Consider the following 16,989-nt stretch of genomic DNA (forward strand, 5'->3'; position numbering starts at 1 on the left):
GCCGTGATTCCTATTACAAGAACATGATCAATCTCATACATCACATATATCTCATTCATCACATCCTTTTGGCCATATCACATCACAAGGCACATGCTGCAAAAACAAGTTAGACGTCCTCTAATTGTTGTTGCATGTTTTTACGTGGCTTCTATAGGTTTCTAGCAAGAACGTTTCTTACCTACGTAAAACCACAACGTGATATGCCAATTTCTATTTACCCTTCATAAGGACCCTTTTCATCGAATCCGTTCCGACTAAAGTGGGAGAGACAGACACCCGCTAGCCACCTTATGCAACTAGTGCATGTCAGTCGGTGGAACCTGTCTCACGTAAGCGTACGTGTAAGGTCGGTCCGGGCCGCTTCATCCCACAATACCGCCGAAACAAGATAAGACTAGTAGTGGCAAGAAAAATTGACAACATCTACGCCCACAACTGCTTTGTGTTCTACTCGTGCATAGAAACTACGCATAGGCCTGGCTCATGATGCCCCTGTTGGGGATCGTTGCAGAATTTTAAAATTTTCTACGCATCACCAAGATCCATCTATGGAGTTTACTAGCAATGAGAGGGAAAGAGTGCATCTACATACCCTTGTAGATCGCGAGCGGAAGCGTTCAAGTGAACGGGGTTGATGGAGTCGTACTCGTCGTGATCCAAATCACCGATGACCGAGCGCCGAACGGACGACACCTCCGCGTTCAACACACGTATGGAGCAGCGACGTCTCCTCCTTCTTGATCTAGCAAGGGGGAAGGAGAGGTTGATGGAGATCCAGCAGCACGACGGCGTGGTGGTGGAAGTAGCGGGGATCCCGGCAGGGCTTCGCCAAGCGCAAGCGGGAGGGAGAGGTGTCACGGGAGGGAGAGGGAGGCGCCAGGGGCTAGGGTACTGCTGCCCTCCCTCCCCCCCACTATATATAGGGGTCCTGGGGGGCGCCGGCCCCCTGGAGATCCCATCTGAGGGGGGGCCGGCGGCCAAGGGCTTGCCCCCCAAGCCAAGTGGGGCGCCCCCACCCCTAGGGTTTCCAACCCTAGGCGCAGGGGAGGCCCAAGGGGGGCGCACTAGCCCACCAGTGGCTGGTTCCCCTCCCCACTTCAGCCCATGGGGCCCTCCGGGACAGGTGGCCCCACCCGGTGGACCCCCGGGACCCTTCCAGTGGTCCCGGTACAATACCGATAACCCCCAAAACATTCCCGGTGGCCGAAACTGGACTTCCCATATATAATTCTTCACCTCCGGACCATTCCGGAACTCCTCTGACGTCCGGGATCTCATCCGAGACTCCGAACAACTTTCGGATTTCCGCATACTAATATCTCTACAACCCTAGCGTCACCGAACCTTAAGTGTATAGACCCTACGGGTTCGGGAGACATGCAGACATGACCGAGACGACTCTCCAGTCAATAACCAACAGCGGGATCTGGATACCCATGTTGGCTCCCACATGTTCCTCGATGATCTCATCAGATGAACCACGATGTCGAGGATTCAATCAATCCCGTATACAATTCCCTTTGTCAATCGGTACGTTACTTGCCCGAGATTCGATCGTCGGTATCCCAATACCTTGTTCAATCTCGTTACCGGCAAGTCACTTTACTCGTACCGTAATGCATGATCCCGTGACCAGACACTTGGTCACATTGAGCTCATTATGATGATGCATTACCGAGTGGGCCCAGAGATACCTCTCCGTCATACGGAGTGACAAATCCCAGTCTCGATCCGTGCCAACCCAACAGACACTTTCGGAGATACCCGTAGTGCACCTTTATAGTCACCCAGTTACGTTGTGACGTTTGGCACACCCAAAGCACTCCTACGGCATCCGGGAGTTGCACGATCTCATGGTCTAAGGAAATGATACTTGACATTGGAAAAGCTCTAGCAAACGAACTACACGATCTTTGTGCTATGCTTAGGATTGGGTCTTGTCCATCACATCATTCTCCTAATGATGTGATCCCGTTATCAATGACATCCAATGTCCATAGTCAGGAAACCATGACTATCTGTTGATCAACGAGCTAGTCAACTAGAGGCTCACTAGGGACATGTTGTGGTCTATGTATTCACACATGTATTACGATTTCCGGATAACACAATTATAGCATGAACAATAGAAAATTATCATGAACAAGGAAATATAATAATAACCATTTTATTATTGCCTCTAGGGCATATTTCCAACACTAGTTATGATGTGTCTGCATCTGACCAAAGCGTCCTTGTTCAGCCAAACATGTGCCACCCAAAAAAGGGTATTCGGCTGAAGATCAGTCCATCTGGAATTTCTGTATCTCCTATTGCTTTGGAAGGCCAAGTTGTAATTGATGGCAAAAAAAATAACAGTGGATGTAAGCGGCGACACGGCACTAGCTGGTATTCCCAATTGGCACCTGAACAAAAAGAAGCATATTTACAAAGAGGCCGTGAGTATAAAAGAAGAAGAAAGTCTCAAGACGCAAGTTGCAGCCATGCACAAGATACATCTGATGGGGCAATTAGTAGTAATTTACAAAATACAGTTGGATATACTCATGTGCAACTATAAGGTCATACCAGCCGTCAACATGAAGATCTCATCTACCTGCCAAAGGATTATTTTCCTGCCATTCAAGGTAATCTCAGTACCAACTAGCATTTATCTATTATATTGGTCCATATAAAACATTGTGTGACGTATATGATGATTTGACAATCAACAGATAACATTGGGGAAACAGGAGAAATGCTTGGATATAATGATGACCCTAATGAAGAAATTCGTATGTTTAGTGGGCATGGTAAGTATTACTGTACTTAATCGACAATACTACTTTTAAATATCATTTGTATTTCTAATCTAGCCTAATAAAAAATGCAGGTTTTGAATTTCAGTCGTATTTAGAAAATAATAATGCCCAAAGTTGCATTCAGGCAGATCCATATGATCATATATATCAAAATTTACCCACTGATTATCATCTTCTAGATCCAGTTCCTGACTGTAGGCATTGCAATGCAAAAAGGTTCCAGTATGAGAAACCAACGTTTTGTTGCATGGGTGGAAAAGTTAAAATAGTAACTCCACCAATCCCTGATGAATTACGTCGACTGTACAGCAGCCAAGATCCAGATGCGAAGTATTTCCGGGATAACATACGTTACTTCAATTCTCACTTCTCCTTTACATCTCTTGGTGTTGTCTTGGATCAACATTTTTGCAATAACAGATCTGGAGTTTACACATTCCGCGCACAAGGTCAAATTTATCATCGAATTGACCAATTAGTGCCAAAGGATGATGGGCCCAAGCATCTAGAACTGTACTTTTATGACACTGATGCAGATTTACAGCAAAGATTTCGTCATTCACCTAACCTTGATAAAGATCTCATCAGAAAATTGTTGGGCATACTCTCATCTAATCCTTATGTCCATATCTTTAGAAGTCTCGGCTCCATTCCAAACCTTTGCGAGTATAGGATTGAGCTCAACACAAATATTGCTTTAGACCAGAGAGTATATAATGCTCCGACAGCATCACAGGTGGCAGCAATTTGGGTCGAGGGAAGCGATCCTCGAGGTCATTTTGATAGAAGTATCATGATTTATGGTGTATCAGACCGTCCACTATATATAAAAGCATATCATGGTTGCTATGATCCACTATCATATCCGTTGTTTTTCCCAAACGGAGAGGTCGGATGGAACTTGGATCTGCCCAGATTAAGTTGACATGCTAGGAAAATAATAGACAATCAAGCAAATGATTTTGATATAGAAGGTAAGTTTCCATCATACATTAATTGGTTACATGCTCAAAGTTTTAGTTTCTAGAACTATTTAATAATCATATATTATTTTGGATTCTGTAGGAATGCTGGAGAATAGTTCTGGTTCTTGCATCTCACCAAGAGAATATTATTGTTTCAAGTTGCAAATTAGACCTGGGAAGTTTAACATCTTACTCTTTGGAAGGCGATTGACTCAACAATATATAGTTGATATGTACATTAAGATTGAATCAATAAGATTGGCATTCTTGTCAAAGCCATCAACTCAGGTTCTCATCAGAGCAGATTTGTATCAAGGATTGGTCGATAGCATTGTTGCCGGTGAAACACGTGGGTGCATGACAGGTAGGCGCATTGTGCTTCCCCCATCATTTATCGGAGGACCAAGAGATATGCGTCGAAGATATCTGGATGCAATGGCTTTGGTCCAACGGTTTGGGAAACCAGACATATTCCTTACAATGACTTGCAACCCACATTGGGAAGAGATAACTAGAGAACTAGCAGAAGGTCAATCACCACAAGACAGGCCGGACTTGGTAGCACGAGTCTTCAAGGCAAAGTTGGAGGATTTAAAGGATCTTTTGTTTAAGAAGAAATTCTTTGGTGAAGTTGCTGCACATGTGCACGTAATTGAATTTCAGAAAAGAGGTCTACCACATGCACATTTTCTAATAATTCTGAAATCAGACTACAAGATAACTAATTCGGACCAATATGATGAGATAATATCAGCTGAAATTCCTGATAATGATAAATATCCTATACTGCATGATTTAGTTATTAAGCACATGATGCACGGCCCATGTGGAGTTCTCAACATAAATGATCCTTGCATGGAAAATGGAAGTTGTCGGTATCATTATCCTCGGCATTTCGCAGAGACCACACAACAAGGAGAGGACTCTTATCCAATTTATAGGCGCAGGAATGACGGCCGTCGAGTGCGCATCAGGGGTGCAGTTTTGGATAATAGATGGGTTGTCCCATACAATCCCTATTTACTTATTCGATACAATTGCCATATAAATATTGAAGTTTGCTCTAGCATCAAGGCTGTGAAATATTTATTCAAATACATCTACAAAGGTCATGATCGTGCCTCCATTGTCATCGAAGCCGCAGAAGATGATGCGGTTATTAATGAAATTCGTGAGTATAGAGATGCAAGGTTTATTTCACCTCCGGAAGCAATCTGGAGGATTTACTCTTTCAACCTTAGTGAGATGTATCCATCAGTTATACAGCTACAAGTCCATCTGCCAAATATGCATCTTGTTCACTATAAAGATTCAGAAAAATTAGAGGATGTGGTCTGCAAAGGATCGTCTTCGAGAACAATGCTAACTGAATACTTCAGAATGAACTCTATTTATAGTTATGCCAGGAATTTCTTATACAAGGAATTTCCAGAATTTTTTGTATGGAATAATAGTACCAAGAGCTGGAAACGTCGCAAACAGAGAATACAAGTAGGGAGACTTGTCGCTGCACACCCAGCTGAAGGAGAACGCTATTACTTGAGGATACTGCTAAATCATGTGAGAGGGGCTACATCTTTTGAGGATTTACGGACTGTCGATGGTTTTGTTTTTGCCACTTTTAGAGAGGCCGCAGAAAGAAGGGGTCTGATTGAGGCTGATTGTAGTATTTCTGATTGTCTGAGCGAGGCTGCGACATTTGCAATGCCTTCTGCCTTTAGAAGGCTTTTTGCTACAATATTGGTTTTCTGTGAGGTAAAAAATGTCCGTGAATTATGGGGAAAGCATTTTGAGGCCATGGCTGATGATTTTCAGCAGGGCAGCGCAACTGATAAAGAATCTATAGAGCAGATGGTACTTAGAGATATTAGTGATATCCTATATTCAATGGGGAAGGACATCAGTTGCTTTGATCTTCCAGAAATGCTAGATGGCACTGAGTTGGCTGGCTCTAATTGTAGAGAAGTAATAGAAGAGATGTCTATTAATATTGATCCAGAGCATCTGGACCTTTATGCAACACTAAATTGTGAGCAAAGACTTGCCTTTGATGAGATAATGCATCACGTCCTACAGAAGAAGAGTAAGGTATTCTTTATTGATGGTCCAGGAGGTACAGGAAAGACGCATCTCTATAAAGCTTTGCTCGCTAAAGTGTGTTCCATGGGGCTAATAGCAATTGCAACTGCAACATCTGGAATTGCAGCGTCCATCATGCCGGGCGGTAGGACAGCACATTCGAGATTTAAAATACCAGTAAATATTCATGATGACAGTTTGTGCAGCTTCAGTAAACAGAGTGGGACTGCAGAGTTGCTTCGGAGAGCATCCTTGATAATTTGGGACGAAGTAGCCATGACAAAACGTCAAGCTGTGGAGGCACTTGATAGATCCTTGCAAGATATTACTGGTGTTCTATCTCCATTTGGAGGAAAGGTCATAGTGTTAGGAGGAGATTTCACACAAGTTCTCCCTGTAGTGAGGCGAGGCATAAGAGCACAAATTACAGATGCTACACTAAAGAAATCGTATCTTTGGCGGTGTATAAAACAAATAAAACTATGGCGTAATATGAGAGCACAATCTGATCCATGGTTCTCAGATTTTCTGTTAAGAATTGGTGATGGTACAGAAGAATCAATCGGCCAAGATTATGTGCGCCTACCAGATGAAATTGTTGTACCATACATAGATCCAAAACACTCTGTCAGTAAGTTAATTAATGATATCTTTCCTTCACTAGGCCAGAATGGAATATCACCATCTTATATTAGTACTCGCGCCATTCTCTCCACCAAGAATGAATATGTTGATGAACTAAACGAGAAGCTTATTGATCGGTTTCCTGGGGAAGAACAAATCTACTATAGTTTTGATTCAGCAGTGGATGATCCACATAACTACTACCCACCTGAATTTATAAACTCACTCACACCTAATGGCCTGCCTCCACATGTCCTTCGACTGAAGATTAATTGTCCTGTGATTTTACTTCGGAATCTAGATCCTTTTAACGGATTGTGCAATGGAACAAGACTTATTATCAGAGCATTTCAAGAGAACGCTATTGATGCAGAAATAATTGGCGGGCAACATGCTGGGAAAAGAGTATTCCTTCCACGAATTCCTCTATATCCTTCAGAAGATGATGTACTCCCCTTCAAGTTTAAAAGAAAGCAATTTCCAATTCGACTCAGCTTTGCAATGACAATCAACAAAGCTCAAGGTCAAACTATTCCAAATGTTGGCATCTATCTTCCAGAGCCGGTGTTCTCTCATGGTCAACTCTATGTTGCTTTATCAAGAGGGATGTCAAGACAAACAACAAGAATACTTGCAAAGCCAAATAAGGAAATTGATCCATCGGGAAAAAGCACCAAAAATATTGTCTACAAAGATGTCTTGATGTAATTTACATACAGGTATTGGTGTATTAGTCATTGTTACTTCTAATACTGCAAGTTTCTTTATGTTTACAAGCATAAAAATTACACATTTGCATCCATGCTTGATTCCATGACATTAGAAACATGCAATCTTGTGCGTGTGTATGTAACTTAAGGTGTTACCTGCAAGCATAGAATTGTCTCTGTTCCTCTTGCATTTTTTTGTCCAAGTGCATCCTTGTGGTATAATATTTTTTTCCCCTTACAAATGTAATTACTGGGCAGGTTTGCAAAGCACCAAGTCCTTGCGGATGCCTATTCTAGAAGAATGTCAAGAGCTGATCATGTCTACAATGGTGCAGTAGCAAATGGTTTTTGAAGGAAATGTCTCTGAAAATCGGGGAATGTCAGCTCTCTAGGGAAATCTGTTTTGCGAAGAAGTTCAGCCTAATCAAAACTGAAACTTTTATGTTGCAATTTGAAAATATGTTGTTACTCATTAGAGTATATTTTTTATGCTGTTCTGTAAAATCTGATAAGAAGGACAAAGCTTGAGCTTTGAAGTAGATGATATATGTACACGTACCAAACACAAAGAGCACATATTTTTCCTCTGTTTTTTCTTTTTGTTTGAAGACAAGTGTGTCAAACTATGAATTTCAGGAAACTCAAAAAAAGAAATCCTTGGGTGTTCCTACATTGATGGTTTGCTATGTTAAAGGCCAACCTCAGGAAGCCCTCTGTCCGGTCTTAAAAAGAATACTCCATCCAATACGAATTAACTGACGCAACCTCTCTACAATGTAAGTAAGACATTGCCTAGAAGTCACATCAATTAATTCAGATTGGAGCGAGTAACTATTTATTCCCTTTGTCCTATATTAGTTGTTGTTGATATATCCGTTGTAGCGATAACTAATATGCGACAGAGGGAGTATTTTACTTATTTTGAGTTGCAAACTTGGTGATGTTGGTCTACATTCATAAAGCTACACGTGCAAAGCACGTGCCATTTACTAGTCAATTATTAAAATACGATGCTCATAGTAATAAAACTGCCATCTGAGAAAGTAAAAAAAACAATTCCAAAGTCCCCATGAAAATAAGTAATACAAATTTCCCAAAAGCTTGCGCGCACGCTGGGGGGGGGGGGGGGGGGGGGGGTGGGGAGGGCATTTAGAAATTGCCATGTGAGCTAAAAGAAAAATGCACATGGCAAGTTTAGAAGAAAAATCATCCCCCCTCTAAAAATAGGGATTTTTTGTTCTTTCAAGAATGAACAAAAACCTAGTTTCTAAAAATAATTTAGCTTCAAATCAAACACATAACAAACACGTTTTAGTACATGTCTCCACAAATCTGCTAATTTGATCACGATCTACGTACACGATGTTTAGCTTGTAATTACACCGACCTGTAGTTGGCATTGTACGCGAAGGTGCTCCAGCCGGCGGCGCTGCCACCCCACTTTAGCACGCGGCCATCGGAGACGCCCGTGTAGACCCCGTCCTTGCCGGAGAAGGCGAGGCTCTCAGTGCCGCTGACGCCGTCGGGCAGCGGGAGGCGGTAGCTCCACCGCGTGTTCGTCGTCTTGATCTGCTCGGCCGAGGCTAGAGAGACGAGGCAGGCAAGCACGACGAGCACTATCGCCGCGAGGTTGCGCCGCATCGTCATCGTCATCATCGATCGTCGTCGGAAGTTGTCCTGTACGGAATATTGTTGCACCCAGTTGTGTGCCCTTTATGGGAGAGCACGCGCGACGAAACCCATGGCCATGTTTGGTGATCGGATCGAACACTCTGGTAATCTTACACGAACTACAACACCGTGATGTATCGCCCGCGCGCGCTTGTGGTACGTTTTTTTTAGGGGTACGTTTTTTTAGGGGTACGTGCTCACCGAGTCTGTTTGTGGTCCTGTGCTGTGTTTGTAGTCAAACTGCCGACCAACAGGGCCTGAAGGCCCAGAACGAAGTACAAGATGGGCTTGTATTATTTTTTATGTCTTTTACATTGCGGCCCAACGTGGAACCTTGGGCCGTTTTTCGAAACGATCAAGAGTCGAGTTCAATATCTATTTTCTAGATAAAGGGTAATATATTAGTAATATCAAGACAATATCAAGTACACCCGGCTTCTGCAAGAACACAACGCCGCAATCAACTCGAGGCATCGAGGATGCACACAGCCAAAAAAGTAAAACAAAAAGAAAGAAAAAACAAGATCTAAGGCTTGCAGTAACCAACAACATCAACCACTACCGTGACAACACACAAGCTACGAGAAGGTTCTCCAAAAGCAACGCCTTCGGGAAGATAAGGACACACAAGTGTCACTGTCGCCAGATCCAGTCAAAGACTAAATCCTGAGTTTTCACCCTGAGAGCATAATTTAGCAAAATTACATGCAATGCCTTCAATAAGGTAACGATGTCAAAACACCGTCATTGCCAGGTATGACCGACGAAGGTCATATATACCAAGGGTTTTCACCCTGAAACTCCAGTCCTGGTACTAAATTATCACCACCAAAACACAACCACAATGTGTTGCCGCATCCGCTTGACCACCACCTTCATTCCTTCTATCCTTGACAATGCCGACCAGACCACTCCACAATGAATATGCATCTAGTGCACGAGGACCATGGAACATGACATCTCAAAATGTCTTCAGCTAGAATGTTGGGGTTTCCAACCACTATCACGCGCACAGTTGATCAACGCGACCAAAAGTTGTGCTCGTATGAGCTTGCTGACGGGCGATGACGCGACTGCCAGGCACCGTCGAAACCCATGTTAAGGGCCCCTTTGGCAGACCCATGCCGTCCTAGCCATCAACTGATGACGAACTTGGGAAAATGAATCCCTTCAGTTGTCCAACTGCATCCGTGGCCGCGCATAACCCTGATATGCAGTATCCTGTCTCAAATCGGGGCATAGTTGAATCGCGGATGACTGCCACCACCGTGGATGACATCTCCATCTTCGATTCTTTAACAACCACATCGCTTAGCACATAATATCGCTTATCAGGAAATCTGTGTGGGGAAGTAAAACCGGTGAGAGGAAAATAGCAAGGATGTCAAGGAGGACCCTGGACTTGGCTTCACAGACATGGAATTATTTAATCTTGCGCTCTTGGCAAGACGAGTGTGGGGGCTACTTCAAGATTCGTCTACTTCGAGTGCAAGAATTCTAAAGGTTGTCTACTTCCCTAACGGGGATATCGTCTCTGCTGAGTTTGGTTCACACCCCTCTCAAGTGTGGAAATCAATGTGTGAAGGAAGATATGTTATGTGTGTTGGTCTGGTAAGGAGAATGGGTAATGGTAGAACTACTGATGCATGAAGAGATAATTGGATACCCAGAGGCTATCGTATGAGCCCAACACGTCATGTGACCAATGACCCACCTGGGTTAGTTTCAGATTTTATCATCCACGCCTCAAGGGGATGGAAAATGCAGGAGTTAGAAAGGCACATGTTGTCGATGGATGTAGAAGCTACCAAGCAGTGTCTGATGAGTTATGTCCCTCAAGAGGATTTTTGGGCTTGGCAATATGAAAAATCTTGAATTTTTCGATAAGATATGCTAATCGCATGTTAATTGAAAAAAACTCCAGAGGGAGAGTTGGCGGGAGGGTGCAACAGAAACATCGAGCAGGGAAGTGGAGGAGCAGGACTGGAAGTGACTTGAAGGTGAAGGTGCCGGCAAAACTTAGGATATTCACATGGAGACTCATTAGATCATCCTTGACTACGGGTGAAGAGAGAGTCAGGCGACATATGACCGATTCGCCTGTTTTCCGGTGTGCAGGCCCACGAACGATTCATGGCGTCATTCGTTGTGAGATTGTAACATGGAAAAGAGTGTGTGGGCACTACATGGGGATGACTTAGTCGTACCCCTCCTTGGTGATGAGACACCAAATACCAAACTTTGGTTGTCTGGATTGAGCTTGAGCAAAACACTAGAAAATATGCCCGTGCGTTGCAACGGGAATAAAAAAATATCTTTGCGTCTAGAAAACACAATATGTAAAATTAAATAACGAAAAGCCAGGTACTAATATGTCCTAAAGATATTTTAAAAATCAGGCTATGAAAATTTAGCACAACAAAATTCAATTATCCATTTTGTTACTGGGAACAAAAGTCGATTACATAACTTCGATATTCCAACACTAATTTCTAAGGCATGTTACGCATCTTGTACTCCCATATATGCATCTAAATAATACTATATTTTATTGTATGTTTGTGGTTTTTGAGGGAATTCTTTTATGTTTGTTCCAAAAAAACGTGTGGATTTGTTGTGCTGCCTTTTAATTTTATTTTTTCTTATGGGGTGCAACGTCTTGTCACCGTTTAAAGCGACTTAATTGTTGGCCTATCTAACAAATTTCAGCATAATAACATTTATTAGGGAGCCAATTACGTGAAGAAAATTCCATTTAATGGAAAGAAATGTGGCCAGTTATGTCATGAAAATTCCATTTGATGGAAAGAAATGCGGCCAATTATGTCATGAAAATTCCATTTCATAGAAAGAAATACGGCGTGCATGTGGTCCTTTATTGGGTTTTCAGAAATCCCACTTAATTTTCAAATAATGCCCACAATCCATATAATTGGAGTCAATTTCCTGCACGTCCTTCCTTATCTCGGGTCTTTCACTTTTATTGGCATCTTCATGTCCACATTTAGCGGGATTTTTTTCGTTGACACGTGCATTCCTTTTTTTCTTTGAGGTAGTTTCCATTTTCTAGGCAACTCGTGATTAGGTAACGACCAGGTTTTGCACACGGAAAAAATGATAGGTGAGTTGGTTGTTCTGTTGTGGTCGGTAGTGGAGGTCTGGATTGCGGGTTGGCTCTTCAAAAAGTGAAGGGTTTTTCTACAAAAACAACGACGGACCAAGAATGTCTATTTCTTTTATTAGTAGGTATAGATTAAGCAATGATCAGTTTATTAAGGTCTTAGTTACCTTGTGGGCGTTATGGTGGGCGAGGGGGCGTGTTATCCATGACGGTATCAAAGTCCCCTTTCTACACATGTTTTCATCTGTCAATGTTTGCAAGATCTTGACATGAGCAAACAAACTCAAACTACAGTGGCTAGACCCGCACTAGTGCAGAACCGGGCTATAGCACAGGTTCGTAAGGCCCTTTAGTGTCGGTTCTGTAACCGGCACTAAAGGGTGGGGACTAAAGGTCCCCTCCCTTTATTACCGGTTTTGCACGAACCGCCGCTAAAGGGCCACCACGTGGCACGAGCCAGCGCCGGGGGGCGGGGAGCCCTTTAGTACCGGTTGGTAACACCAACCGGTACTAAAAGGTTTGGGGGGTTTGGGGTTCATGATTTCTTTTTTCTTTAATTTTGTGTTTTCTATTTAATTCTTTTTCGTTTGCTGGTATTTTACGATACTATATATTGTACACATTATGCATATATACAAATAGAATTTCTCGTAGAACCGATCATATATATATATATATCATCGAATGTATCACAACCACCATTCACACATACACATGTATATATATACAATTAGGTATATACAATTTCTCCTACATGTTGCCTTCGGAGCCAGTGGCATTTGCCTTGGTGCCTTCGGAGCACGATGACAATTGGGAGTGGTTCATGGAGGCAGTAGTGGGTAATGGTATTCTCCTTTGGGATCTATGACCTGGTCGAGCAAAAATCCCGCTATTTCCTCTTGAAGTGCTCGTATGCGCTCCGTTGGTAGGAGCTTATCCCGCATCTTATTGAACTTTTAAGAAGGAGATCAATATGCATGTATTAGTTGTGTGATTAGATATCGATAATGATGTAAGAATTATGAATAGTTTTCTGGCAAACGTACCCATACCTGTCTATCAGATTTGCTCCTTTCGGACGTCATCATGCGAATGTTCTCGCAAACGTAGTATGCACACACTTCAGTCCCCAACGCCTGCTTCAGGGCCTTTACGTGAATAGAATTTAATCAGATAATAATTAATCAAGCATGATAATTAATGGTATTAAAACAAGAATTAAAGAGACGGTAGCTAGCTAGTACTACTTAATTACTTACCTTGGGTCGAAACCAATACAACTTTTTTTCTATTGGCCTGGAGTCACGTTGATGAACTTTTCCCAAGCCCTGCCCGCCGGCAAAGAAAATGAATAAAGGAGTTATTAAATAGTTGATATCAGGAAATGACGAACTAAAGAGGCCGACATATAGTTAATAATGATTGAAATTACGACTATCCCCTTCAAGATTGAGTAGTCACTTTGTTTTTTAAGTAGTGAGTCCAGTACTTCAACTGTTTCTTCTTCAACTTTAATGACTAACAAGATTCAGCGGTAACTGCATGCGCACACGTTTGCATGTCTTAATTAAGCAGGCATGTGCATAACACTCATCAACTACCCTAAACCCTATACACTTAATTATTAACATCTAGCTAGCTAGTAAGCAAAAACCGAATTTATAGTACAAGACAGTGTGACTCAACGAAAGTTGTAAGGAAGTAGTATATCTTCATTGGTACTGAGGCGCTTCAAGAACTCTAGCATGTTTTTCTCTACATCTGCTCGATACCATTTCAATGTCCATGTCTCTTCATTAATGGTATTTGGGTCAATGAACCCAATGCCATAGCGTACAGCTTTTTTCATTTCATACATCTTCATCCTGTATAATACCACAGAAAAGAATATAGTGAGGATAATTACAGGTAATGATCGATCAATGAGCACTATAGCTAACTTGAGACTTAAATTACAGAAAGAAATCACTTACAGACAATAGCAACTGACGAGAGATTTGTCGAGTGCTTCTTGATTGAATAACTGAAATAGTTCTGTATACTCAACGGACAGAGCTAGCGCATGGAAGTAATGGTCTGCATTGACTTTCACCATGAGGGGCTCTCGATTGGAACTCTTGGTAATTTTCATGTACCATTCATGCAATTCATACATTCTTGTTGGGAGGTTCTTGACCTCCTCAGGCTTGACGAAAGGTTCACCGCGAACATATTTCTGTTTTATGTCCTCCTCTCTAAGCAGAGACATGGGCTTAATCTCGAGGAGTTGTCCAACAGTGATACCGAGCTCTTCAACATGTCTTCTATGCTCGTCGGTTATTACCAGCTGATCGGCGCCGCTACTCGCATGTGTTGGTACAATGAGCGGGGGTATCGATTGCACCGCCTGTTCTCCCAGCTGGGGAACGGTTTTCCCGCTTTTTTGGCAGCTGCTTGGCTCGAGCTCGACTCCTTCTTTTGTTGTGCTCGATGGGCCTTCTTGATTTGGCGCTCATAGTCTGAGTCAACAGGCTTGGGAGCTGGTGCTTTAGCCATACGAATAAAGTGTTCCACGGCTTCCTCGGGCACTTTCTCCTTTGGCGGCGGTGGCGGTTTCGGTCCAAAATAGGCGTCCAATTGTCGCCTGCATTCGGCTGCGTTTTCCTCCTCGCTCATGTCGTAAGGCCTCATCGGAAGAGGCACGAGGCTTGGACCATATTGAAACCGCTTGCCTCCGCCTATATCTCCTGTAACTCGACTTGTACCGCTACGCATCATAGCTGCGGTGGCTCTCTTCCGTTGTTGCTGAGGCGGCGGAGACGGCTGCCGTGGCTGACTTGGAGGAGGAGGAGTGGGCCGACGCGGTGCCGGACTTGGAGCAGGAGGAGTGGCCTAACGCAGTGCCGGATTTGGAGGAGGAGGAGTGGCCTGACGCGTTGGCAGACTTGAAGGAGCAGGACTCTGCTGAGGCAGTGGCTGATGACTTGGAGGAGCGGGAGTCTGCTGACGCGGTGGCGGACTTCAAGGAGGAGTCGGCTGACGTGGTGTCGGTGGCCTTCGAAAGATGATGCAATCCTTTCTCCATAGGATGATACGATGTATGGCCTCTCCCAGTGTGTGCTCCTCGTCACCTCCAGGAATGTCAAGCTCTAGCCCGGAATATTGGTCCACCACCTCATCAACCACGACACGAGCATAGCCAGCTGGAATCGGGTTGCAATGGAAGGTTGCTTCGGGGGGATTTGTATAAGCAACGACGTCGCCACCTTCATGGATAATTCTGATTCCTTGAATTTCACGAAAGCAGGCCAGTGATCTCTTTGCTTCTCCAGTGTTCCCTTGAATTCTGGAGTCTTCCTTCCACCTGCGACGTAGTTGGTCCATATAGTTTTCTTGTGGTTGTTGAATGCAATTGACATCTTCCTAAGAGCAGCGTCCTTGACTTTCTGCACATCTGCATCTCTGAAATGGTCTGGTAGGGTGAAATGTTCCATGAGAGATTCCCAAAGCAGAGATTTTGCTCTGTTGTCGACAAAAGTAAGATCTGGACGTTTCTTTGCTGCCTTTTTCCATTCTTGAAGGGAGATCGGGAGTTGGTCCTTCACAAGAACACCGCACTGATGAACGAACTTGTTCGCAACGTTCTTAGGCGCGATTGGTTCGCCATTAGTTTGACGGCATCGATGTTGTACTTTACGCCCTCCTTCAACTTTTTGGCCGGGCCTCGCACTATCCTGCTGCCTGTAGAAGATTTGCTCGATCCGGAGGGCTGAAAGAAGAAAGATCGATTCGTTAATATATCTTCAAATCATTTAAAACATGTGATGATCACCAGATGCCTGCTTATATAAATATACCTCGCGGGTCTCTGTTACTTCAAGATCAACATTTTCTCCGTCATCATCATCATAGTTCATGACTTCATCAATTCGGTCATCGTGATCGAATATCATATCACCCTCCCCGGTATTGTTCAGATATTGGGAGCCTTCATCTTCTTCATTCTGATCATCTGGCCCGCGAGGGGAGCGTATGATCTTGAACAAGGCCTCTTCTCCGTCTCTGCCGGTATTGTCCGCCATAGCTTTTATTTAACTAATCTAGAAGAAATATAAAACAATTTAGTATTCAAATTACAATGCATGCATGCAATCAATAAGGAAAAACTGAATCATAGTACATAATATGCATCATCGAATATAATCTCGAATACATCGTCTCGAATATTATCGAATAATATATATAATCTCGAATACATCGTCTCGAATAATATATATAATCTTGAATACATCGTCTCGAATATTATATATCAAATACATCACTAGCTAGCTCTAGCTAATAAATATCGAATACTACAGAATAATCTAGGCCACTCACGGTTCCTGAGGCGCGGGCGGTGGACACCCAAAGAGAAGGAACCATCACAAGATCATAGCTCGGGTCATCTCCTCAAAGAACCTGCCAGGTATTGGAGAACCTGATGTCCATAACAGCCATGTAGCGACGGACGTGCTCGTCCTCCTCCCTGACACGGCGACGTACCACCTCCGGCAGGCCGGCTCCCTCCGCACCAAAAGTGGCCCACACGAACGCCACCAAAGGAGCTCAGGTTCGACGACGGGACCCGGGGTCGGGTTCCTCACCAAGCGGCGCGCCCCTGAAGGTAGCACCTCCCAGTGCCAGCCCGGTGGAGCCCAGTCCCGGACATGGGTCCTCTGAAGCAGGACGTCGTCGTGAACGGGTCGACGACGAGGATGCAGGCCGGGCATCGTCGAGAAGAAATACTATATGCAAATGTAACATTTTTTAAATGATTGGATTGTGATTTCTTATATACAAATTTAAAAAATGATATCGTTGCATATGTCAAAATTTTATATGCAAATTCTATATGCATCTATAACATCGATCATCGTCTAACAATTTGACAGTAATCTAATTCATCTAGCTAAAACTAACATTTCTAAAATTTCTAACATTTCTATAACTAAAAAACAGAAAATTTTCTAACATTTTTATAACTAAAAAACATAAAA

The 16,989-nt window shown here is 43.2% G+C and overlaps 1 protein-coding gene and 1 long non-coding RNA gene across 2 annotated transcripts; both read left to right on the plus strand.

Moving 5' to 3' along the window:
• The first annotated feature begins 2,222 nt into the window (after positions 1 to 2,222).
• On the plus strand, positions 2,223 to 3,689 carry LOC120965303 (uncharacterized). The gene is made up of 3 exons (XR_012183739.1): positions 2,223 to 2,630; positions 2,718 to 2,795; positions 2,876 to 3,689. It is a non-coding gene; the product is annotated as an uncharacterized lncRNA (long non-coding RNA).
• A 1,877-nt stretch (positions 3,690 to 5,566) lies between these two features.
• Positions 5,567 to 7,180, plus strand: LOC109765416 (uncharacterized). Its single transcript, XM_020324202.4, has one exon. It carries the CDS (start codon positions 5,567 to 5,569, stop codon positions 7,178 to 7,180), a length of 1,614 nt encoding a protein of 537 aa, XP_020179791.4.
• The last annotated feature ends 9,809 nt before the right edge of the window (positions 7,181 to 16,989 follow it).

Source organism: Aegilops tauschii, chromosome 5 (genome assembly GCF_002575655.3).
Source record: "Aegilops tauschii subsp. strangulata cultivar AL8/78 chromosome 5, Aet v6.0, whole genome shotgun sequence".
NCBI lineage: Eukaryota > Viridiplantae > Streptophyta > Magnoliopsida > Poales > Poaceae > Aegilops > Aegilops tauschii.